This window comes from Haplochromis burtoni, unplaced genomic scaffold, assembly GCF_018398535.1.
Source record: "Haplochromis burtoni strain Fernald_Lab_line unplaced genomic scaffold, NCSU_Asbu1 Contig_146, whole genome shotgun sequence".
NCBI classification, from domain to species: Eukaryota; Metazoa; Chordata; class Actinopteri; order Cichliformes; family Cichlidae; genus Haplochromis; species Haplochromis burtoni.
The window spans coordinates 631215-654919 of record NW_024582507.1 but is presented as its reverse complement, the minus strand read 5'-3'; the positions used below and the strand labels follow the sequence as shown (position 1 = coordinate 654919).

At 40.1% G+C, this 23705-nt stretch overlaps 3 protein-coding genes across 10 annotated transcripts in view; 2 read left to right on the top strand and 1 right to left on the bottom strand.

The window, feature by feature from the left end:
• Positions 1–110: 110 nt before the first annotated feature.
• Positions 111–5717, bottom strand: ssuh2rs1 (ssu-2 homolog, related sequence 1). Of its 2 annotated transcripts, XM_005931786.2 has the most exons (13): positions 5292–5717; positions 5095–5159; positions 4455–4556; positions 3712–3787; positions 3404–3533; positions 3212–3272; positions 2884–3005; positions 2727–2789; positions 2555–2637; positions 2354–2446; positions 2124–2229; positions 791–898; positions 111–670 (listed from the first exon to the last, which is right to left on the bottom strand). In XM_005931786.2, exons 1-13 carry the CDS (start codon positions 5312–5314, stop codon positions 530–532), a joined length of 1173 nt encoding a protein of 390 aa, XP_005931848.2. In that variant the 5' UTR covers positions 5315–5717; the 3' UTR covers positions 111–529. The 2 variants fall into 2 exon arrangements, with proteins under 2 accessions (XP_005931848.2, XP_005931849.1); XM_005931787.3 differs by lacking the exons at positions 5095–5159; positions 5292–5717 and adding an exon at positions 4812–5069.
• A 112-nt stretch (positions 5718–5829) lies between these two features.
• On the top strand, positions 5830–9010 carry rpl32 (ribosomal protein L32). Its single transcript, XM_005931788.2, has 4 exons — positions 5830–5940; positions 6516–6616; positions 6725–6906; positions 8845–9010. Exons 2-4 carry the CDS (start codon positions 6521–6523, stop codon positions 8972–8974), a joined length of 408 nt encoding a protein of 135 aa, XP_005931850.1. The 5' UTR covers positions 5830–5940; positions 6516–6520; the 3' UTR covers positions 8975–9010.
• Positions 9011–9134: 124 nt separating this feature from the next.
• LOC102303775 (glutamate receptor-interacting protein 2) overlaps positions 9135–23705 on the top strand; it is a 34172-nt gene continuing 19601 nt past the window's right edge. For 4 of the 7 annotated variants that reach the window (XM_042224666.1, XM_005931783.3, XM_014336625.2 and 1 more), the window contains exons 1-8: positions 9135–11078; positions 16249–16329; positions 16998–17136; positions 18881–19026; positions 19886–19969; positions 20078–20153; positions 20834–20979; positions 23536–23683. In XM_042224666.1, coding sequence (XP_042080600.1) covers positions 10901–11078; positions 16249–16329; positions 16998–17136; positions 18881–19026; positions 19886–19969; positions 20078–20153; positions 20834–20979; positions 23536–23683 — 998 coding nt within the window. In that variant the 5' untranslated portion in view covers positions 9135–10900. Of the gene's footprint in view, positions 13510–16248; positions 16330–16997; positions 17137–18880; positions 19027–19885; positions 19970–20077; positions 20154–20833; positions 20980–23535; positions 23684–23705 lie in introns of all 7 variants that reach the window. The other 3 variants (XM_014336626.2, XM_014336628.2, XM_014336627.2) reach the window with 3 other exon arrangements.

Below are 23705 nucleotides of genomic sequence, written 5' to 3'. Positions count from 1 at the left end.
TCATACATATTAAAAAAATAATAATACTTCGGCAACCGGAAATTGATTGTGTTAAAAATATATATTTCTAAATTAACAATGACCCTGCTTTAAGAAATACAAATACACGGTATCATAAATTTGATTTTATTGATAATGGGGGAATCACTACTATCATGTTGCAAAGAAAATGCAAAAGGATTCAGTTAATATAAACAGTCATATAACATATCATTAGAGTTTACACTGTGAATACATTAAAATTGCATGTAAAACAAAAACATAACAATCGCTATCCCTTACCTTTGACATTACATGCAACACGAAAAATAGACAAGCCTTTTCAGTTCCACTAATATGTGAGATGATACATTCAATGCCTCCTTTAACTCCCTCATTACATCAAACTTTGATAATGTCATCTTTGCCCATATGTCACACAGCTCCCTTTTAAATCACCAAAATAGAACCATAAGTATGTAAATATGATCTCCTTTTTAGTGGTTTAATTAGTAAGAGTAAAAGGCTCTGATATGCCCAGCTATTGTGTTTACATTACAGTGCAGCAACAGGTGGCAGGGTAGTCATCTGCGTCAACTTTGAATTCGTTTCCATAAACAAAGTAGATGTTTGATTTTCCTTTCCAGGTGTACGTGACCTTGGTGATGGGGATCAGCTCTATGATTTGACGCTGCAGACAGAGAAAGAAAATATGAGTAGGGTGCATGCTGCTAAATTATTCTTTAACTAACCAAGTCATTAGATAATAGATAAACAAATGTTTTTTTAATATAATATTGACAAAAAATACCTGCTGTAGAATGCGTGATGTCTGCATGTACTTTCCCTGGTGCTCACTGACAAGGCGCTGAGAAGCACTCACCACCGAAGTGTCAGGGAATCCTGAAAGTGGGTATACCTACAAAGGGTGTTCACAGTGAATTTAAGTTAAGCACCGAGTTAATGTGACAATTTAAACTGCACTGACCTATTGTTAAATAGCTCCAGCAGATTTAAAAAAAAACAACAAAAAAAACCCAAACAAACAGAGTTTAATTTTTACATTACGAGAAATGCAAAGGTATACAGTTATAAGCTCTGATAAGTTGATAAAGCAGCAGATAAGCAACTAGTCCTACACAATGGTCTCACAGGATGCGTTTGATGTCATTGTGGTCTCCAATGTTTTCCTAGTTGTAACAACCTGATGTACAGTAAATGGTGTTAGATACAACATGGGCTAAAATAATGATATTGTTTTAACATATCATCTCTTCTTGCAACATTAGTGAGAATAATAATTTGATTAAAGATGCTCCAAATATTCAGTCATGTAAAATGTCAGGACAGGACTGCATAGAGACATGTGAATGTTTTCACATGGCTCTATGCAGTCCTGGGAAAAACTAAGTACAGCCCATGATTCAGTATGTTGCAGAGCAACTCTTAGCAGCAATAACTTGAAGTAGTCGTTTTCTGCTATCAGTCTCTCACTTTGTTGCTTTATAATGTTGCTTCAGTTTATTGAATTTTTTTGGTCATTTGTTTATGCACAGCTCTTTTAAAGTCCTGCCACAGCATATTAGTCAGGTTGAGGTCTGGATATTGACTTTAGCTGTCAGATTGCCTCACATGTGACTGTACTATACAGACGCATCAATGACTGCAAGGTGCCCGGGGTCCTATTCCTGTAGAAGAAGCCTAAATTATCAACACTCCACCACAGTGCTTAACAGTTGGTATGAAGTGTTTAAGCTGATATGTTGTGTTTGGTTTTCTCAAAAACTGTGTTGTGCATTACAGTCAAACATCTCTCTTTAGTGTCATCTGCCCAAAGCACATTGTTTCAAAAGTTTTGTGGTTTGCTCATATGCAACTCTGCAAACCTAAGCCGTGCTGCTGCTCTTTTTAGAGAAAAGAGGCTTCCTCCTGGCATCTCTTCCAAACAAGCCATACTTATTCGGTCTTATTCAAATTGTTCTGTCACAAACTTTAAAATAAAATTATAATCAACAGAAAATTTTCTGGGTATTTTTTTTCCTTCTTTAGTTACAAATATATAATGATCTATTTTCAATTATTTTCTTGCGGCGTACCAGGTATCACACCAAATATGGATAGTAATATCATCATAGACAGAATACCATGTATTGGGTGTCTCTGAAGAGCTCCTTGCCAGACACCTTGCTAAGGTTTTCCACCCGAAGTCCACTCAACTGTTCCACAACATAGGCATCAGAGTTGTTAGTCCTGGAAGCAAGAGGAAATTCAGTCTTCTGTTATAGCAGCTTTTCACTGTATATGAATGAGATTCATCTTATTAAGAGACTATTGCGCTGGCTAAGCTAGTTAAGTAATTTTTATCAATGTGCACCATTTCACAGTGAGCTTGATGTAAACCAGGAGCTGTTGTTTTCCATTGCATATGTCACACTGCCTCGACCCTTGCCCATGACAGGAACTGCAACTGTAAAAGAACAACTATCATTTTGCTTCACAAAAAAAGCAAAAATTTGATTCATAATACATTACCCTGTTTGACCCTAAAAATAAGAAATCTGTGGTTTATGCTTACTTTTCTCTTCCTCTGCCACTGCAGTGGGTGCACCTATCATTTCCGTGACGATAACAAGATCCATTACACACCCAGCAAACTTTCTGTCAGGAGAAAAAAAGAAAAAGAAAAGGCTTTTAGGAATTTTATCATTTATCATTTTTTCTCCTGAGGGCCGTGCAAAAATACTTACGTTACCAGCTCCGGCACAGTCTTTGCATGGTTTTCGGCCAATTCCCAAACAATTATGGCAGGGCTGTGAATGCAATGTTTATCGTGAGATAAAAATAAACAAAACATTTTTTTTTAAAGTAAAAGTAGTTATTTTTAATGTGTTTTCCACAGCTTACCTTCACAGATGATGTGTAGGGAACTTTAATAAATTGTTTGTCATCCAAAAAAAATTGGGGGGTTTTAGCAGGAATATCCCAAGGCCCTGGAGGTTGTTGGGCATAGGCATCCACCGTCTGACCTGGTACAAATAAAATGCATCCTAAATAGCTAGCTGACAGCTGAAAGCTAATGGAATTTTGCTCATTGTAACATGCTGATAAGCAGATCTACATCTTTGACTATTGGACTGTTTGTCTGACATGAAATTCATAATGTTACTTCAGACTTAAGAGTAATTCTATTTTTTAACATTAAAAAAGGACACTTATTTAAACAGCATTGTACCTGTGTATGGTTCGTGACTCCACTCTGTAGATCTGGATTCAGTGAAAGTGTCCAGGCGGTACTAAAAAACATAAATGTTTGTATTGGTTATTGTTAATGATTATTCATGCTCTGTAATGTTAAAAAAAAAAAAAAGTTAATTTTGATTGTCATTGTGGCAGGTTTTTCCAAATACAGCCTACTTCATCTTACCCTATATGTATTGAATGCCTCCATGTTAGTGATCACTCCATCCTTTGCTGGTGCAGAACTGTAGCAGCATTTACTCTTTACAAACAGGAGTAAGGCGTCCCGGGCTGTGTTTTCAGATATAGAGGGAATGCTGCCAGTAATAAGGGAAGGTGATATGATATGTCACATTGTCTACCCTCTTAATATGAAGTTTCAGTTGTCTGGGTGCTGAGGCACTGAGATTTTTTTTGCTTCCTAAAATCCGATCATCGAAAATGTTTTGCAATATCATGAGCTAGTATGGTGAAAGAAAGTGGTTTGAGTCTTACTTCCACTGGGGTTGATCCAGTGCAGGCTCAGGCTGCGCTGCTGGGAATGTGGGCATGGGAGGCGGCAGAAATCCACCTTAAAATCAAAACGTTTTTAGATTCATACAATAAAAAAAGACAACAAAAAGACAAGCCTAACGCTAGACCTCAAAGTCTGGCCAGTTGAGTTTTTCTCTGAGTCTGGAACTACGATTAATCATATCTGAAAAACCTGCTGACAACGTCCAGTTTTATTTATAAATATTGATCTGGTATCTTTTATACTGACATTTTCTTGTACTTTGCAAAGATTTACAAAGCTGAGGGCAACTTTTCAACACTGCAGAAAAATCCGACACCCCCAAGAAGTTACAATCTCAAAATATGCATTTGATTGTATTAACACCTCATATTTTCAGTATACCCAAAGTAGAGCATATAGTGTGTATTTGGGAACCTTGCAAAACTAGGTAAATAATGTAAATATTTGTAAAATCTGTAATTATTGATGCATGTTACCTCATCATCATAATTCTTTTGTTATATGATTGTACGCTGTAACATGATGTAAAGTAAATATTAATTTATGAGTACTGCATTCATTGTCTTCTTCCCTTTCAGCCATGGAAAATTGTGTTTTAAGTATAAATATAGCATTTATTTTTTTTTATTTTTTTTTTTGTAATGTGTTTTTATTGAACCATTTGAGCCTCCGCGTAGGACATTCATAGTGGCGCAAACAAACTATGTCCGGCATACGATACCTCCCCCAGCGACTGTTCCTTCATATCCAGGCATGTTGTCAAACATGCTGGCTGGAGGAGCGGTGGGGCCAATGGACTCAGCAACGGGTGGGGCAAACATTGCTGAAACAAACCAGAAGAACCAGTTCACTCATAGCTACAGACAGACTTTGAAATTGTATAAAATTTCAATCCTGTATTGACATTTTCACGAATCACAGTCAGACCAAAAAGAAAACCGGGAAAAGAAAGCTGTAAAATAAATACATAAATAAATAAACTCCATCACTCAGTCTATTCTGAAATCTCCGGGCATTGTCCAAACACGTCACTGCTTCACAACATCCTATAAACCTGTTAGGGTGCAATGTGACTTACGTTTGTGCAACTCCATGTTCGTATCCATACTGAGTTGTTTTTCCCGCACCAACTACTTCAGACAGGGGTTGATCTCACTTCCTTAAAACTTCCTTAAATCTCGCTAGACATTACACCCCCAGCAGTCTTATGTTACACTACATACGACTTCTCCAGCGACAGACACCTAACCTGTACGCCGCGATGACGTCACTCCCACAGCCGGAAGATGATAACTATTACTTTTATCACAACAATCTGTATCAATGAGTAAGAAAATAACAAGGAGGGTAAAAGATCTTACCAGGCGTCCCCGCAGCTGCTGGTATATAACCGGGATTATTTATTCCATAATCTCTGCCTGGCTGACTGCAAGTAAGGGGAAACGAAAGTTAAGATAATCAGAGTGTGTGTGGGGGGGCAAAAAAATTAATAAATATAATAAAATGCGAGCTGGGTTAAAGTTTAAAGCAAAGACATACAGAATAACGCGATCATTACCTCAGAAAAGGCTGTCGCTCCATTCCAAAGTGTTTCACAGCAGCTACGAGAGAAAAGTCACACCGTGCAAAGTCTTCAGATGTGATCTAGATGTGATCTGCACTGTCACTTCATCACAAGACATCAATCATGTGACATAAGACTGATCATTCGCCTTTTATTGCCCCACTCCTGCGTTACGTTCCCAGTTTTTCACAGCTGCCAGCTCTGGTTGCAGCAGTCAAACAGGATTAAAAAAAAAAGATTTCTGGTTTTCTCAAAATAGGAACTGCCGTATTTTATTGATAGTTTAGAGAAGTACAGAAAAACCCACCCCAGCACATACACACTCCCCCCAAAAGAGAAAGTATCCGCTCAGGAAGTACGCACCAAGTTTTGGGAGCGTGTTACAAATAATGGTGTATTTACAGCTAAAAGCCTCAGAGCACCACCGGAAGGTATCAAAACACTTTACGGATAATAACAACGACCAGAGTCCAAATATGTAGCTAAAACAGTTTTGACAAAGACAATCCGGTTGAGTCAAAAAGCATGTTGCAGGGTTTTTTTTAGATAGACTACAGCACCCATAATCCTTTGCAATGCTCACGGAAGTCCTTTTTCTTTCCTTCCGCCATCCCCGAAGTCCCTTTTGGATTTACATCGGCGGGTGAGTTGGTACAATCTGAAACAATCCGCTAGATTTTGGGCATTATTCGCCCATCCTGACATGGTTCACGAATCATTGACATTTATTATATATGTACAGGCTACGAGTTATAGTTTTGTCTTGCGATATGTGCCTAAATTGAGCAAAGTAAAGAGACTTACCGGCTGGCAGCGCCATCGACGTGAAATGGAGTTGTAGTCTTCAGCAAAGGCCTGCTGTACTAAATTTCTCATAGAAATATATTCTGCTCATAAATCTAATACGTGACAGAAAACAAAAGTAGTTGTACGTAATTGTATTTATGTTTAACCTCAAACTCATGTGAAATCCTTACAGTAGAGTAGCATGGCTTGGCTAGCTAGCTAAACATTGAGCCTACCGGAGACGCTAGCTAACGATGGTCTGCACGTTTGCTTTGAGACTCACTTCTCGGAGTAGATGTAGATGTTTTGAGACATAAAGGCTATGCTTGTCTTTTGTTTCAGCTTGTAATTGACAGAATATAGTGCAGCAACGGTGAGGCTTGGCATGTTGAGTTTGTGCTAAACTTGTCTTTTCATGTGGTTTGTCCTCAGTCACCATGGCAGCCCTCAGGCCCCTCACTAAACCCAAGATTGTCAAAAAGAGAACCAAGAAGTTCATCCGCCATCAGTCTGACCGATATGTCAAGATCGCGGTAAGTGTCATGTCATAGATGCCCATCAGTTTTGGACTGTTTACCTGCGGGGACTAACGCATGTCAGTGAGTTATATTACCTACACGTTTATTCACATATCCCTACAGAAAAACTGGCGCAAGCCCAGAGGTATTGACAACAGGGTCCGCAGGAGGTTCAAGGGCCAGATGCTGATGCCCAACATCGGTTATGGTAGCAACAAGAAGACCAAGTTCATGCTGCCAACTGGTTTCAAGAAGTTCCTGGTGCACAATGTCAAGGAGCTCGAGGTCCTTTTGATGAGCAACAAGTAAGTTATGAATGCATATGCATGTAGATTACTGCTGCCGTAGATGTAGAGGACATGGTGCACCAAATGGCTTGTATTGGAATAATGTCATACATAGTTTTTTTCCCCAATGTCTGTGCAAAAGTTTATTATAATTAAAAGTATGCAAACACTATATTAAATTAGACAGCTACAGGGAGACAGAGTAATTGTTTTTGTGTAGTTAAAGTATGTTGAAGGATTTTACGGAGTCTTCCTTGTTCAGGTAAAGCCTCTAAGACTGTGACTGTGCATATATGCATGTTGAGATCATGTACAGTAAAGAAATAGGTTTAATATAGCAGAAGCCTGTGCATTTTGGTGGTATTTGTCCATAAACATAAGGTGCTGCTTGAGTCAGCGAAACCCCAATAAGTAAAACTTATCATGTTATAGTGCTGATGACTTTTCTGAGATATGTGTGCAAAAGATGATGAGCATTTCATATATTTAAAGTTTGCAGTTGCATTGACTGGTTCAACAGTGAGTGATGTTTCCATTCTCAGTCATCTTGGCATTTTATCTGGTGAAAGTTGCTGCTGGTTTAGTATTACCTCCTAAAGATGTTTTGCTTTTGACAATTTTTGGCCTTCTACCTAAGAAAAATAACAGGGGACTGTAATTTTTAAGCCCCATCTTTACCCTTAGCCTATCTGATCAGTCGCCACTCAAAGACTTTTAAAATGACATTTTTGCCTCCAGTATGTTGAAGTAGCTGCATACTTTTGTCACATGTCTCAAACCTCAACAAGTGAGACCAAACGCTGGAAGGATTGAGCCACTATATGAGCCCCAAGTTAGTTTTTGTTGTTTTGTTGTTTTTTTTTGTTGTTTCTTTTGTTTGTTTGTTTGCAGAAGCGAATGGATGTTTGTTTGTTTTGTTTTTTTTAGGATATTTAATTTTGTAACTGTAGGCCATGGCCAGAAAAGACACCACTCATCCCCTGATAATATTTTTTAAAGGTGGTTTTAGTTCATGAGACTAATATAATAACCTAACAGTCTGATAACCAGAAATACAGATGTCATTTTAAAAAAAAAAGAAAGATCTTGTATGAGGAAGTTGACTGTCAATGTACCTCCACAATAACTGAATTCCCAACATCCTATTAATAGATGTTTAGTTGTCAAAGTTTATTTGATCACTGTTTCAAAGTAGAGCGGAGGGTTCAGTGTTTAGAGGAAAGAAGTTTGTAACACTTAAACACCTACATTGAAATGCTAGGAGTTCTCCCATGGTCAGACGCAGCGGGAATTTCACTTCTTATTGTACGTGTACACAGTTTCTGGTTATCAAAAAGATTTTAAACCTATAATAAAGCCACTTAGCTTGTTTTCAGAGACTTGATCTTTTTTTGAGATTACTCAGTGTTTCGGCAGTTAGTTTGATTCAGAAGGCATATAATTGATCCCATAGGACAGGTCGTGTTGAGAACCCTAATAGTGCTCAGACTGTTTGCTACGGGAGGATGTGGACCCCAGTTTCTCAGCTGTATTGGACAGACAAACTTTAGGCATATGGTTTGTGGTTCAAGGGAGCAGTTTGATTCTTCTCATTCACGTCTTCTTTTTAAAAATAACTTATTTTTTGAACCAGGTGTAAGCATAAGTCCACAGAGATGATAGTCTGGTCAGTAAAGATGAGGGTCAGATCAGCTGCATAGTTTTCACGTAATTTGTGGCACAACTTTCAGAGGATTGTCTTTGCCAGAACATGGACTGAATCCTGATGCTTGACATTTTGACATCTTGCTAATGTCCATAAAGTTGTGATTGAATTTATGCTTATTGAAATTGTGACAGACTAAACTTTTTATAATTATTTTATTTGGGATAAATACAAAAATGTCACATGTCAGTTGCTTATATTTCCTTGAAGACACCTTTTTACTAACCGAATGTGATTCTGTGCCTCTGTAGGACTCACTGTGCCGAGATTGCCCACAATGTCTCCTCCAAGAACAGGAAGCTGATTGTGGAGAGGGCAGCTCAGCTGGCAATTAAGGTCACGAACCCCAACGCCAGGCTCAGGAGTGAGGAGAACGAATAAACTGGTTATTCACAATAAAGACTTAAAAATGGAAAATGGCTTCTGGATTTTTTTTTTTTTTCAACTTTTGAACTTAATTGGCTGTTTTTAAAAAGACTCTTGTGAATATATGAAACAGATTTAAACCTGGAGTAATACTATAAAGATCAAAATTAGTACCAAGATTTTGGTCATACATTTGGTCAAATGTGCATTTATAAAATAAAAATTGGTTTATTTCTTACATTCAAAGGAGTATCACTCGTGGAAGGAAGAGCTATTTTATTTTTCCCCGGAAATGATAAGAAATTCTTACCCAAGAGAGCTGGTTTCATTTTCCCTGGGCAACATTATTATTATTATTATCTTTTTTTTCTTTTTTACCAAACCCTGTCGGTGAATGGAATAGAACAAAAGGGGCAAGATACCTGAAGAGAAGCACTGACCTGCACTTTAAACAGAGGAGGGCAGAACTTATGGACAGTTATTACTCTTATTACAGTGTGAAATAACCCAAACTGCAGTTACCTGTGGTACCATGTTTGTTTTAAGACCACCTCCTCTTAAAGACATCCTGAATTTATAAACTCGTAAACCATTAAAAATCATAAATATTATGTTTTTGACACAGGGAGATTAGACAGGTGATTCTTGCGTTAAGGTGTCCAAAGATTTAGATGATCTGAATATATGTACAAGTAATCTTATGACTGCAAAGAGCAGACTTTTTCAGACTAATTCAGGCTTTTTTTTTATTTTTATGCTGAGCATAATGTAAATGAGAACGGATGCCCTTTACATGGTCAACTCTTGCTGTTCAACCTTCTGTTTGTGAGGGATAACCAATCAAATGAGATTCCAGCTGAAGGGAAAGAAGCCAATATGGATTTTTCAGACAGTGGATGAACTCAAGTCCAGTGTAACACAAATAAGGAGTACTTAAAAACCTTCTCTAATACAGATGTAAAAGTGAACCTAACGGTTTGTTTAATAAGGTTTGTTTTTTACAATTTGATATTATTTAGAACTTGAACAAAAGTCATGTCAGTGTAGTTTAAATGGTACCCTAAACATTTTGTATTGCTATTTAGTTTTATCGTGAGGTGTACTCATAGGCTTTTCGGGATTTCTGTTGCTATATATAAGTAAAAGAAGCACACATAATTTGTTAAACCTGCTACAGCAAGTTCATAACAAGCCTTTCTGTAAAGATTCATATGTGTTGCCTAATCCAAAATTAAGCTTGATGACATTATCTCTGACTAAAAGCTCTCTCAGCCATAAAGGACATTTTTCAAGCCTTCTGTATAGAAAGGAAGCCAACAGTTACCACCTGACTTGTATTGGCTGACTGGTTTTGGACCAGTTAACTTGGAGCTTAGAGTCAGTTTGGCAACGTGGATGAATATGTTCTGATAAAGCCTCGGCTGACACACTCATGTAATTACTTAAGTTGTGTCAATAGAGCAACGACAATGTAATCAAAAGGCATTGCTTGAATTGGCCTGCTCAGATTGTGTACTGCTTGATGATGTTGAGAGCCGGATCCCTGCAGAGAAAGTTTCCATTGCGTTCTGGCAGACAAGCTGTGCCCCACAGCCCTGAGCCCTCTGCCATCTGTTCCCGTAAAACTGACATTGCCAGAGAAGCAAAAACACAACATTTATTTGGCCAGTCAGCTTGTGGCTGTTAGGATGTGGAAGTAAGTTACCAATTATGATTGGAAAAAACAAGCAGAATCTTGGATCTGAAGCTTTCCTCGTTCCGAAACCAGCACCTGTTTGTGGAGTGTCCTGGAAGACTCACCTTAGAGGACTGGATGTTCTCCAGAGAGAAAGAGAGGAGAACATGAGAACAGCAGGGCAGGCAGACACTGCAACGTCTGAGAGATGGTGAGAGTGTCAGGAAGAGGACAGAATCTATTTTTTCCCTTTCACTGCTCAGAAAATGAACATGTCAGCAAGGGTCACGTTTGGAAAAGGGCGCCTCACTTCCAAACAGCTCTTCTTCGCCTTCCCTCAGACAGATTCCCTGAGGAAAGGCAGCCGGTCTGCAGGAGGAAAGAGAAGGATGTTCTCCTTTTCTCTCAGATGTCGACTGGGTGTCATCAGAGGAAGGACAAAAGGTAAAATCTGACATTTAATATTTAACAAGATACCCAAGACTTCTATGGAGTATCCAGAATTTATCTTGTAATCCCAACAAAATACTTACGCAAGTTTACCTCTGTATATAACCTTCAACACTCTTTAATTCATGTACATTATGCTGCAGGCCTGTCAAACATAAATGTGTGAGCATGCTTGAGACCTGTGAAACTGAACATTCGCTTGAAGAAAATCTTGGATGATGATTCTTAGAGGTGAACAGGAACGCAGGCGTGTGATGTGTGGGACACGCGTTTCCTCTGGCTCCTTTTCTTCACACTGATATGTGCTGGCTGACAAGTGATTTAGTCATTTCGCTCCTCACACTTTCACTTGCAGCTGAAGCTGATAACCATAAGATGGCAGTGTGGTCAGTTTGATCGATGTTGAGGTTAAGCTCCACGGCCTCCTGTCTGGAATATGGTCGTGTGAAGTAAATGTAGGCACTTTCGTGAGGGTTTCTCTACGTAAATGGAGATGGATCAGCATCGAACAGCGAAACCAGTCACACACCAATGTCTGTTGAGATCACGAAATATTTTACACCAGTTTCTTTTCTCTTTTTCAAATATTGAATATCACACATCTTTGTTTTTATGCCAAGGTCACAACAACAAAAAAAAGGGCACTCTTATACTAATCAATACCTTGTCAGTAATGCTACAGCAATTATGTTGATTTATCGTCTAGAGCAAATGTAAAAGAGTCCATTTTTATAACATTGCCAGTCGGTTCCCAGAGGTTTTTATCAGTCCAACAGACTGCTCCATCTCCCAATTCTCTTTATTCTGGTGGAAATTAATTAGTCTCGCTCTGAAAGACTACACTCGCTCACACTGTAAATGGGGTATTAAGGACAAAAGTCTCAGAGGAAATCATCTACACCAAAGAGTATTGTGTCCACTGGAACAGCTGACTAATTAGGCTCCACGCAACAGCGGATAGAAACATGGAAATGTTTGTTTGTAATCACTTTACACATGTGGGCAAAAGGCCTCTTTGGAACAAAGGGTCTAATGTTTTTTATGAGCTTCTGAATTTTATGTATTTTGGTTTTATCCCTTTTTTTAAATCTGCCTCTAAAGTGATGACAAAAACAATCTACACTGAACCAAAAACAGAGGCTGATGAGGTTTCGAGGAGCTGCCAGTGATGCTGAAGGAGGGGTTTGTTTTGATAGTGGTTGCAGCGCGGGTCAGGAAGTGGCAGGCGTGAGGCTTTTGTGCGTGACAAATGCCCAGACAGGTGCAGTGATGGGCCCTCCGTGTTTGGGTGGAGGGCCCCTGAAGGATTAGCAAAGGGTCCTTTAACCCCTCAGAGGGTGAAACATGAGATGTCAGGCCTCAGAGGAAACACATTTCACAGTTTCATTAAGCTGCTCAGATTTAACGTGTTCCTATTTTACTGCCGTTTGAATATATTTCACTTATTATCACGATTGCAGTTTGAATGTCGACTGTGCTTGACGACTGCATAATATTTAGAAGCAGCAACAACTGCAAGATGTACAGGCAGCTGTTCTTCACAGGAATTTAACATATGCTTCCTCCAATATGCTGCGAGAAAAAGAGAGAAGATAAGAGCACTGTGTAGACACAAGCTCTGTAAAACGGTTTTGTCTCCATGTGAGAAAAACGTGACACTGTCTGACAATGAATGTGCAGGTGGTGTTAATTGTTCCGAGAGTTGAGTGTGTGGGGTGTGCGCAGTTTTGTCGTGTCTAATCTGAACGTGTGTACTCTATGTGTGTGCTGAGGATGTGTTTGACTTGGTGGGAAGTGGATAAAGAGTCTGTATGTGTGTGTGGGGGTTGGCAAAGGGGAGGGAGTGACTATCGTGTGTGCCTGCTTCACTGAACCCCTCTGGCAGAGAGGGAGACAGAGAGGGGAGAGCAAACGCTGTAGCTCTGTATGAGAGGGCTGTGTGTGAGCTCATGTGAGTGTATGAAGAGGGCATGATAAATCCTCTGGAAAAAAGACGAGCGATTAGTAAGAATAGCGCAAAAAAACGGGACAACAGCGAAATGGCAAGAAAAGGACACGAACCATTTCTCTCCCTGCTTTGGATTTTATAGAAGGAGCACAGCTTGGCAGATAGTAGTTTTAGATGTATGTGAGCATTGAGAATAATCATTTAGGAAGGTAGTGAGGATCAAAATTTGCCCTTTGGAGCTCCAGACCTTCCTGGATAGTGTCAAAATTTAAGGACATGCTGGAGTTGATGCACAGGAATGAAGGAAGAAAGATGTTTTTTCTAAGCAGCTGAGATCTGGTCTCTTGGGTCGCCTATTTTCACCACAGCTCTCTGCCCACTACTAAAGATCAGCAAGGTTACTTCCAGAGGGTGGCTCCGCTGATTTAACTCCAGCCATGCTCTGTGGTCTGAGGAGAGACACCAAGAACAGCATTGGTAAGAGGAACATATTCTGACATTCAGAGTCAAAGGGTACAGATTTTGTGTGGCCATAGAAGATTTAAGACAGTCACTTCTCAGAGGTGCCTACGTCCCTGCGGTCTTAAATCTGTTCAGCTTTAATGCAAATGAATTTGATGGTGGAATCATTACAGTGCGTGCAATGCAGCAGTAATAGATTGCGAGAGATTTAAATGTCAGTGGACTCAGCCACCAGCTCTGCATATCATCCTGTCATGTGTAATTAGGGCAGATATAGCAGCATAAACTGGGTCTGGAAGGGCCCAGTTTATAAATAAAGTTTCACCTCTGAAAATAGCGATATGATTTCATTGTCAGTCAGTACCGCCCACATATTTAACCTACATTCTGGGATAGTAAAAAGTGCCCTTAATTGATTCGGAAGTTAATCAACTCCCTAAATATTTATGCAGGAAGAATCTTATTTGTAGTCACCAGGTCTTTCAGATGGAGGAGTAGTCATACCCTTAAAAAAAGAGTTTCCTCTAAAGAAACAGAACTGAGAGGATTCATAGTTGTAATCAACACCATTCCAATCTTAATTTTGGCTCTTGATTTGGGTGCTGGTTTTTCAAAGCTGAAGCAGGATGCCTGGAGGATGGCTTGATGGTACAGTAGCATTCAGTCACGTGCGGTGTGTTGGGTCTGTGTAACCCAGAGCCAGTGTTGCCTTTTGACAGCAATGACAGCTGTTGGACCGTCAGGGCCCCCAGGAGTCCGTGTGGTTACGAGGCTTTTGCCTTGCCTAACATGTTTGCGATGTGTCACTCACTTTGTGTGCTTTGTGCCTCAAAGCTACTGGACACAGGACTTGTGCAGGGACGTGAGGTAAATTAATGACAATGTTATGCTTGTGCATATTCTCCAAATCGCCATAACGTGCAAGACGGAGATTTGTCTAGTTAAGCTTTGACTCATGCGGATGTGTCCACGTGAAGGCTGGATTTTCTTCTCGTATCCCGCGGCTGCCTGAAGGTTTCAGGTCAGTAAAGGTATGACAAAGGATCTATGCCTCTCAGCTGTCCGAAGGCTTCAGCTTCAGTTGGACAGATGTGGTGACTCGGTGTGGACAGAGATAAAGCGGTGGGTTTGATGCCCTTCAAGCACTTCAGTCTTTGCAAATCAGTGCAGATAACAAAAAAGACATGTCAGACTAAATGAAATGACATTCTTCATGTCAAACCAATATATTGTCAGTAGATCATTGTCAAACTGATATAATCTGAAGCCTGAAAGCTTACTTACTTCTTTCATTTCTGACCTAGAGCAAATGAGAGGAGATCATACATGAATATTTGATTCTCATAGGCATTCTCATATATGGACATACAGTACATATATGTAGTTCAACTTGATTTCTTTTTTGTCTATTATTATCCTCTGTCTCACTTGCATTTTGTACATTGTCACGTTTCAGTGAGCCCTGAAGTTGGCTACAACTTGAAATCTGCTTTTCTTGTGACTGTTTACATCTGGCACCATTAAAAAGCATGCATAATGAGCTTTTAGCAGCAGGTGTCGTTTGCAGTGTGTTTATGGATTTCGCGAAAACCACGGCTTCATTACATTTAATACTGAGGAAAATGTACATTTATGATTATTCCCCAGCAGAGTACTACGGTTTGCCTTCTCAATGATGTGTAGACAGATTTATGGATGTTTGTTCAGATGAATATTGTAATTATTGTGACACTCTCACACAGTGTAAATCACCCTAAATCTAAAAACATGTATGGCACCTCAGTTCCCTTCAAGAGTTCTGGGGCTGCGCGTTGCCAAAACTATGTACCAATCAAAAATACTTAACTTCACCGTCCAGCGGTTTGAAAAGCTTGTGCAGTTAATGTGTTAGGACTGATTCTTACCAGTGTCTCCACTCTGCAGTACTAACGCAGTCATCATTCCAGACTCTTGCTTGTGAGTACTTCAGTTTGATGCACGTCATATGAAAAGCAGCAACATGCTCTCCTCCACTCATCTCATCTAAGTGTGGACCTGGCACAGCTATTTTTCAAGTTTGTAATGTGATGTTCAATCGCTGTGCTGGAGAGCTGAAAAAGCTAATCCGCAATGAACAGGATTAGCGAAACGCCAAGTCAGTTTCCTCATCACTACGACTGCTGACATGGATGCATGGCTGCTTTCAGGTTCAGATGGCTGGGCAGTTGCTCCACTAATCTGAGGACGGTCCAGTGCTGAGTCCCACTGTGGGTTAAGAATAAAAACTACCTTGCTCTGCAGAGCACATTCCCTAGCTTTATCTGACAGCTTCTATAAATGACATGAAATGATGATTTCCTCTCTATGCATGAACAGACCATTAACTGCATGCTGTTCTTTCAGGAAGGCTCCCATGCTGTAGTAGCTGCTTGTTGCAAATGTATCCTTGTGTTAAATTAAAGGTCTTTAAAGGTCCTTGCTGGAGACAGGGGCTAGCTATTTTAATTCCTTGACCCTTTAATATGATTGTTAGGGAAACAAAGTGGTGTGACCTTTCAAGGTCCCGAGTTTGAGGTGACCATTCTAGCTCAGATAGTCCTGACAGAAGTATTTTTGGCTGTAGTGTTTCCCTGCAAAAGCTCCTCAATGACAGAGGGTGAAGTTCAAACCCCTTACTGTGGGCTGCTGTCACGATGTGCATTGGGGCAGTCGTTTTCATTTAGTCTTCTGCTGCAGCATTTCCCTACATATCCTATCACCACACTGTCTCTTCAGATGAAGGACCATACTCAAAGGGAAGCAAAGAGTCCGGGGCAACTGACCAATCACATTCGTCTCGGAGGCGCAGCCTTTCAGGTACAATACACTCAAACCTGATGTTACATCATTTACTTTGTTTGTTGTCTGATTCATGCTACTATGCTCAATTCACCTGAGTCCCCAAGAAGAGGAAGCATCACTCCATGTTTGATTGAGACGCTTGTCTGTATGCACGTAGAGCCGTTTACGTCCTGCGGTTTGCTTGATGTTGCACTGTTTTGAATGCTTGGATAAGGTAAAATATTTGCTTGTGTTGCAAACCTGTCATTGGTAGTAAAACCACACATTGCAGACTGATTTAAAAGCACAGCACAATGTGGAGCGCAAGACAGAATGAGTTCTCCGTTGACACATAAGCACATATCCATCAATTATTGACAGGCCAGATAATTTCCAGCTTGTTCTTTATTATGAATTGGATGCATTTCTTTTCTCAATCCTTATGTAGAGTCGTTTGAATAAAACCAGTTTTATTCTCCACATCCTCCTTCTGAACTCTTCACAAAGATTAACTGAGACAGAGAGATCTGAAGGAACAAGGAGAAGACAGGAGGCTGAGAAAATAAAGTGGGAGGTCTTATGTCAGAGAGCATTTCTGTGAAAGATTCAGGGAAAGAGTCTTTCGTTGCCCCTCAGACAGGGTGATTCTGTCAAGCAGAGGCTAATGCTGACTGCAGATCTGTGCCTGCGTCTGTATCTGTCAGCAGAAGAGTATCGAGGAGTGACCACCGTGGATCTGATGAAAAGGGAAGGCAGCAGCCTTGGCCTCACCATCTCCGGAGGGTCTGATAAGGATGGCAAGCCCAGAGTGTCAAACCTACGGCCAGGTGGGCTAGCTGCCAGGTGAGATCTCTGCTCCGTGATGCATTTAAAACCTGGCAACCACACCAAGCTGCCCGGACTTATTATTCTGCCCCCTGACAACGTGCGCATGTTGCAAAGCTGCACCGTCTCACTAACTGCAGGGCTGTAGGCAATGTGTTAGATCAGCTTGACCCAGAGTGACACCCCAACAGGATCAATGGAGCTATGTCCAAGAGCAGATTTAAATTTTATCTCTATTTCTGATCAGTTCATGCTTGATTTGCTGTACTGTGGTGATAACTCAATATAAATGTTTTGTGAGCGTGCTTTTTGTGCTCAAAGATTGTTTAATTAAGATAAAGCTAATTTTCCCCAACATCAGCCATGTGATAAGAAAATTCATTGGAAAACTCACATTTCATGATGATTAAGCAGCATGTGACCACAGTGAAACACACACACACACACACAGATTTGTGAGAATGACACAGCCCCTCTGAAAATGTCTTGGCCAAATATATCATCACTCGTCAAATCCAAGGAGGTTTTAAACGCAGACACAGTGCTAATTCTTCCGAGCAGCTTGTTTTCCATCAGCCGAGTTCATGCTTGTGTGGAAGTGCTAGTTAATTTACTTGGTGGAGAGACACACAGGCAGACAGGAGAGCGACAGGCAAAGACATAGTGTGATGAGACTGGACCAGGCGACAGGCCGTTCAACTCTGCCGGTTGAGACATCTCTCTTACTGCTGTCAGTGCTGATTGTCAGTAGCCTAAAGGTGAGAAGGGCAAGCAGGGCAGAACATCTATTTAATTAATTAGCTCTCTGATGAGCCTCGTGTTGACTCAGAATGTCACATGTCAGACACCATGTACAATCATCTCTGTCAGTGTGTGAAGACGTGAGGCTTTCAGCCAACCTGCTCCAGCATCCACTCTCCTTTTTGCACAGGTGGCTCACTATGTTAGTCGGCTTACTGCTGATGCACGTCGGATCCAATTATCATAACCGTTTCAACGAAAACAGAAAACCAACTATGATTATTTCTGTGAAGTTTATTTCTCACTTTTATTTGTTTGTTTTTCACAAAGGGATGATGCACTGAAAGCCACTCAAAATGGTAAATGGCCTGTATTTATATAGCGCTTTACTAGTCCCTAAGGACCCCAAAGCGCTTTACATATCCAGTCATCCACCCATTCACACACACATTCACACACTGGTGATGGCAAGCTACATTGTAGCCACAGCCGCCCTGGGGCGCACTGACAGAGGCGAGGCTGCCGGACACTGGCGCCACCGGGCCCTCTGACCACCACCAGTAGGCAACGGGTGAAGTGTCTTGCCCAAGGACACAACGACTGAGACTGTCCAAGCCGGGGCTCGAACCGGCGACCTTCCAATTACAAGGCGAACTGCCAACTCTTGAGCCACGATCGCCCCAAGAACCTTATTTCACCTCGCTGATTACAAATCGCTCAGGGTAATGACAGTGAGGGCTGAAGTGAGTTATAAATCCAAAGCAATGAGCTCCCCCCAATATTCTGATAATTCTCATTTTGAAGCTTTCACAGCTTTCTCTTACATTAAACATATTTGTACCTTTCACCTCACGTATTAAGTAACACAGTAATGCAGCCAAAAGCTGATATTGCACATTAGTGGTGCAAATTTTTAAACTTTGGTAACAAACGTGGATTGACTCAGAACAGCTGCCTGCTTTGTCCACTTAGTAACTGAATGCTGATCCTAATCGTATGTCTTGTCTATGACTTTCCACAGGAGTGACCAGCTGAATGTAGGAGACTACATCAAGTCAGTGAATGGCATCAATCTGTCAAAGCTTCGTCACGATGAGATTATCAGCCTGCTGAAGAACATTGGGGAGCGAGTTGTGCTGGAAGTGGAGTATGAACTGCCTCCATTTGGTAGGTGGTGTGTCTGATTCACAGTTTTAGCAGATGGAAAGAGTTGTGTGAGATGACAGTATGAAAATGCTTATCATTAATGCAAATTCTTTTTATTTTCAAATATTTGGTCTGCAGCCAAAAATCTAAAATGCAAGAACAGGAGCAAAATGTAGTTGCCTTTCAAAAGCATTCTTTATCCTGCTTATTATTAGTAAAACAGAGTATTTAGGTCAACACACAAAAACATGAAGAAGGTTTAAATTCAAAGGCTAGTTTGACAAGTTTTTAAATTCCTGAAAGGAAGGAAATGAATGATAATTGGCAAAAGTAAAGGAGAAAGATCTCTGGACATCCAAATGATGCAGGTCATGATGAGGACACTGCACTGCCAGAGGGCTCAGCCCTCACTTCCACACTCATCTGCACTGTGGCCTTTCTACATGTTTGGATCCAGACATCCTGACATCTTTTTAAAAGCAACCCACCAAATCAGCGCTTACTGAGAAATAAGTATTTCTGAACAGATGTTTAATGCTGATGCACGCGTGAAGCACAGCTGCTCTTAATGAATATTTCTGCTATATTAAAAGAACAGCCGTAACCTAAAACCTATCTGCCAAATCAGGCTCGGTTTGAACTTTCAGGATGAAAATCATCAAATCAATGCTTACTAGGTTTCTACGGGAAGCTGACCTGGTCCTCAGGCAGTGCTCTGTTTGCAAACCAGAAGGTCAAACACATAAAGTTATTCACCTATTACCAAGTAATCAACTTTCTAAATTCAACATTTCAGGTTATACTGGAATCAAACTTTTGACAAACCTTTTGTACTGCTAGTATTTATTTAATCATTTTGTCAATTCTGCTTTACTCTTAGTCCAGAACCCCTCAGGAGTCATAACCAAAAGCATCGAGGTGTGTTTACACAAGGAGGGCAACAGTTTTGGTTTTGTCATGAGAGGTGGGTGCCTAGAATGTTTTTCTCTGTTTTTCCAGTCCTTTAATACATATAGTTTTCCATTGATCTGTGTGCTCTGATTTTCTTTTCTTCCTTTCTGATTTGGGTCAGGAGGCTTCCATGAAGACTGGCGCAGATCTCGTCCTCTGGTGGTGACCAGCGTCAGGCCTGGAGGTCCGGCTGATAGGTAAGGATAAGGACACAGATATGGACAAAGATAGATGTCTACTGGAAACAGTGTTTATATCTTTAGGCTATATGCATTACAAGTGTAGCCATTCATGTTTCTTGCCTGCATTTTATGTCTTGAGAATGCATGAGTGAGCTTTTCACATTACTCTACGAATGCATGAATGCATATATCTGTACTGTGTATGTGTCTTTCCTAATAGACGTGTTTTAATAATTTACTATTAAAACATTTGCTGTTCAGGTGGAATTTGATTTTTAGGCCTTAGAATAATGCACCTAAAATAATGTTGAAACGATTTTGTATATGTGCGGCAGACTTTTTTGTTTCTTCCTCATTACCATATATTCAAGCCACTCTGTGAAACTGTGGCTTTGACACATACAGAGTATGTTATCTTCAAAGCAGAAAGGCCAGCGCTCATCCTGAGGCTAATGTAACATTGCACTTTTTTCCCACATGAAAACTGCGAGCACTAAACACTGGAGTGAACATAATTCACCGTCAAAGACTTAACGGTTGTTTATCTCATTTATCCTTCATCTCACCTGGGAGGAAACATTCATGTGGAACTGCTTAATCATCTACTGTGACTGGTGCACGATTGTAAAAGCATCTTATGCTGGTTGTTTATGTTTTGTTTTTTGTTCTTTGTTTATCCATCTGTGCTTCTCCAGAGAGGGCACTATTAAGGCTGGAGACCGAGTATTGAGCATAGATGGGATGCCTCTGAGCCGGGAGAGGCATGCTGACGCTTTGACCATGTTAATGCAGAGCGGCCAGGAAGCTCTGTTCCTGATTGAGTATGACGTCTCTGTCATGGGTGAGCACACACAAACACACACACAAACAGACACACACACACACAGGGAATATGTGGAGGCATATAGGGCAGCATTGCTCTGAGGGTAAATCATGTGGCCGTTTGGCTGTGTGGATCTGAGTGACTGTGTTGGAGACGGCCCGAGAGCACACTGGGAAAGGGGACGCGATTGTTTCATGAAAATGTGTTTGTCTGTTCCCGAACAATGACTGCTAAAAAAAAAAATTAAAAACATGTTGCTTTTTTGTACCATTTTCTTTCTAAATAAAAGTTGGAGCAAAAGGGAGATATTATATTGCATGTCCCCTAATCCTTGGTGATGCTATTTAAGGAGAAAAGATGGGAAGTTTTCAAAGCAGTGTATTGATTATATTGATTGTACTGATAGTATCAGTCTGTCCCAGTTATGTCCCTCTGCTATCCAACAACCCCAGTACCCTTAATAATCTGTTCACCTGCCCAAATGATATCAAATGCTGATATCAAAGCACACACTAAAAGCTGTTATAGCACAATGTTTCCCCCATAAAATAATCATTATTAGTTATTACTTTTTGTCTTTTGTGTGTTTTAAACAAGGTTAATAAGCACTTCTGTGATTTAGTGTTTATATTGATTTGGAGTGTTCATAATGACAGCTTACATAAATAAGTTGAAGCAGCAGATATCAGGATATCCTGACAAAAAATCCTGGATTCTACATTTCCCACAATGCACGTCTTTCACTCTTGGTCACATGACACGGTTTGTAATGGGTTTTAGTTGAGTCACCTTTATTACACCAGGATTATTTTCTCAGACTTGCAAAAATGGAGCTTGTTCAAAGCCTGCGTACAGCCTGTGGTCGTGTTCATACGCTGACTTTAGTGTGTTCCCTCATGATATTGTGTCTTTAAGTGAGTTATGGTTGGACTATAATGCAATAAATGGTACATACCACCATTATTTTTAGAAGTTTGGAATTGCAGTTTTATTTTGTTAAGCTCAGTTTAAAACAATAATGGAGTTAAAAAGGAAAACAAACAACAAAAAAACACCAAACATAAGTCAGCCTGAGGACACAAAAAGAATCCAGCACAACTGATATTCTACCAAACATCCTCTGTGTTGGGTAAAAAGTAGAAAGCTATATCTCTAAGTTCAGTAACACACTGCATGACTACAAACCTAATTATAACCTCAATGTGATCATAGTGACTAATTCTCAAGATTGCACACTCTGAACTGCTCAATGCAAAACAGGGCAGGTCACCAAGGACAGCTGACACATATTCACACATATCCTGTGTGTGGAATCTAAGGATTCAGACCTGCTGGCTCCAGATTCGACCAGCCACAGGATTCACAATTACAAGAAAAATACATTTAGGAATAAAACACTAAGATCTAGAATACACTGGTTGTGCTTTTTAAAATTCATTAAAGTTCCTTATTTGAAACATTGCTTAACTTTAATTATGAGCAATAAGTGTCACAACATTTGTCCTGCAAAGAAGATGTCACTCAAGATATTTAACTTCTTCGACATGACGGTATCTAAAATATGGGGTGTGTGTGGTTATCATCAAGACATGTGGAATAGAACTTGCCAAACAATATTAATGTCTAAATGCTTTGTTAACTAACAATAATGTCAATGTAAATTTTATTAATATTATTACAAGTGACCTCAGTGTGCTTCCCATATAAGGTAAAAACATTAAAAAAATATGGATCTCTACAATGTCTTAAGGTAAAAAGAACACAATTAAACTTTACAAGGAAAAACAGAACAAAACGCACAAACAGACACATGGTTATTAACCGTAAGCCTGTGACAACACAAAGATTTTGAGTCTGTTTTTGGATGTAGACACAGTTGTAATTGACCTCAGGTCAGTGGGCAACATGTTCCAGGAACTGGACCACAGCGACTGAAAGCACCCTCAGCACACACAGATCTAATTCTGGGAACAGTTAAGAGATCTGCACCTGATGACCTGAGAGCTCTAGTTGGGTTATTTACACTGAGCAAGTCAGAGATGTAGTAAAAGGCCAAAGCATTGGGAGCTTTTATGAACTAACAGAAGGACTTTAAAGGGAAGACTGTGTTAAACTGGCATCCGAGGAAGTGACTTCAATACTGGAGTTATATGTTCAAATGCTGCATTTTGGACAAGCAGAAGTTGCCACACTGATGATTTGGATAATCCGGCAAATACAGCACTGCGGTAGTCTGACCTGCTTGATATGGATGCATCCACCAATTTCTCAGAGTCCTGGTGACCTTATTAATATGATTATAAAAACTGAGGGAAAAAATATATTATTCCCAGCTTTTATCCCGTTTATAAACCTCCGCTTTTTAGAGGACAGCCAAAATCCTAGTGACTGAATGACAACAACAAAGAAAATAATGTGTGTATTTATAAAATGAACAAGTGTGCCACAGCGACTAACATCTGTAAGACTAAAAAACTAAGCACAGTGAGTTCATCCATTACTGAGTCAGGTTCTTTAGATGCATTCATTAACTTGGTTGATATTTCTCATATCTGTCTATATGAATGGTTTCAGAGGCAGTGCAGCAAGCCTCAGGCCCTCTGCTGGTGGAGATAGTGAAAGGCCCCTCTGCCAGCCTGGGGATCAGCCTCGCCACGGCAGTCTACAGGAACAAACAAGTTATTATTATCGACAAGATAAAAGCAGCCAGTGTGGTGGAAAGGTGAAACTCACTTTTTAAACAA

Bases quoted from the DNA above. Each gene is read 5' to 3' on its own strand.
- rpl32 (XM_005931788.2), top strand. From the start codon at position 6,521: ATGGCAGCCCTCAGGCCCCTCACTAAACCCAAGATTGTCAAAAAGAGA. The intron at 6,617-6,724 runs GTAAGTGTCATG...ATATCCCTACAG, and splicing joins ACCGATATGTCAAGATCGCG to AAAAACTGGCGCAAGCCCAG. The intron at 6,907-8,844 runs GTAAGTTATGAA...GTGCCTCTGTAG, and splicing joins GTCCTTTTGATGAGCAACAA to GACTCACTGTGCCGAGATTG.
- ssuh2rs1 (XM_005931786.2), bottom strand. From the start codon at position 5,314: ATGGAGCGACAGCCTTTTCTGAG. The intron at 2,638-2,726 runs GTAAGTATTTTT...TTCTCCTGACAG, and splicing joins ACTGTGCCGGAGCTGGTAAC to AAAGTTTGCTGGGTGTGTAA. The intron at 671-790 runs GTATTTTTTGTC...CTCTGTCTGCAG, and splicing joins CATCACGCATTCTACAGCAG to CGTCAAATCATAGAGCTGAT.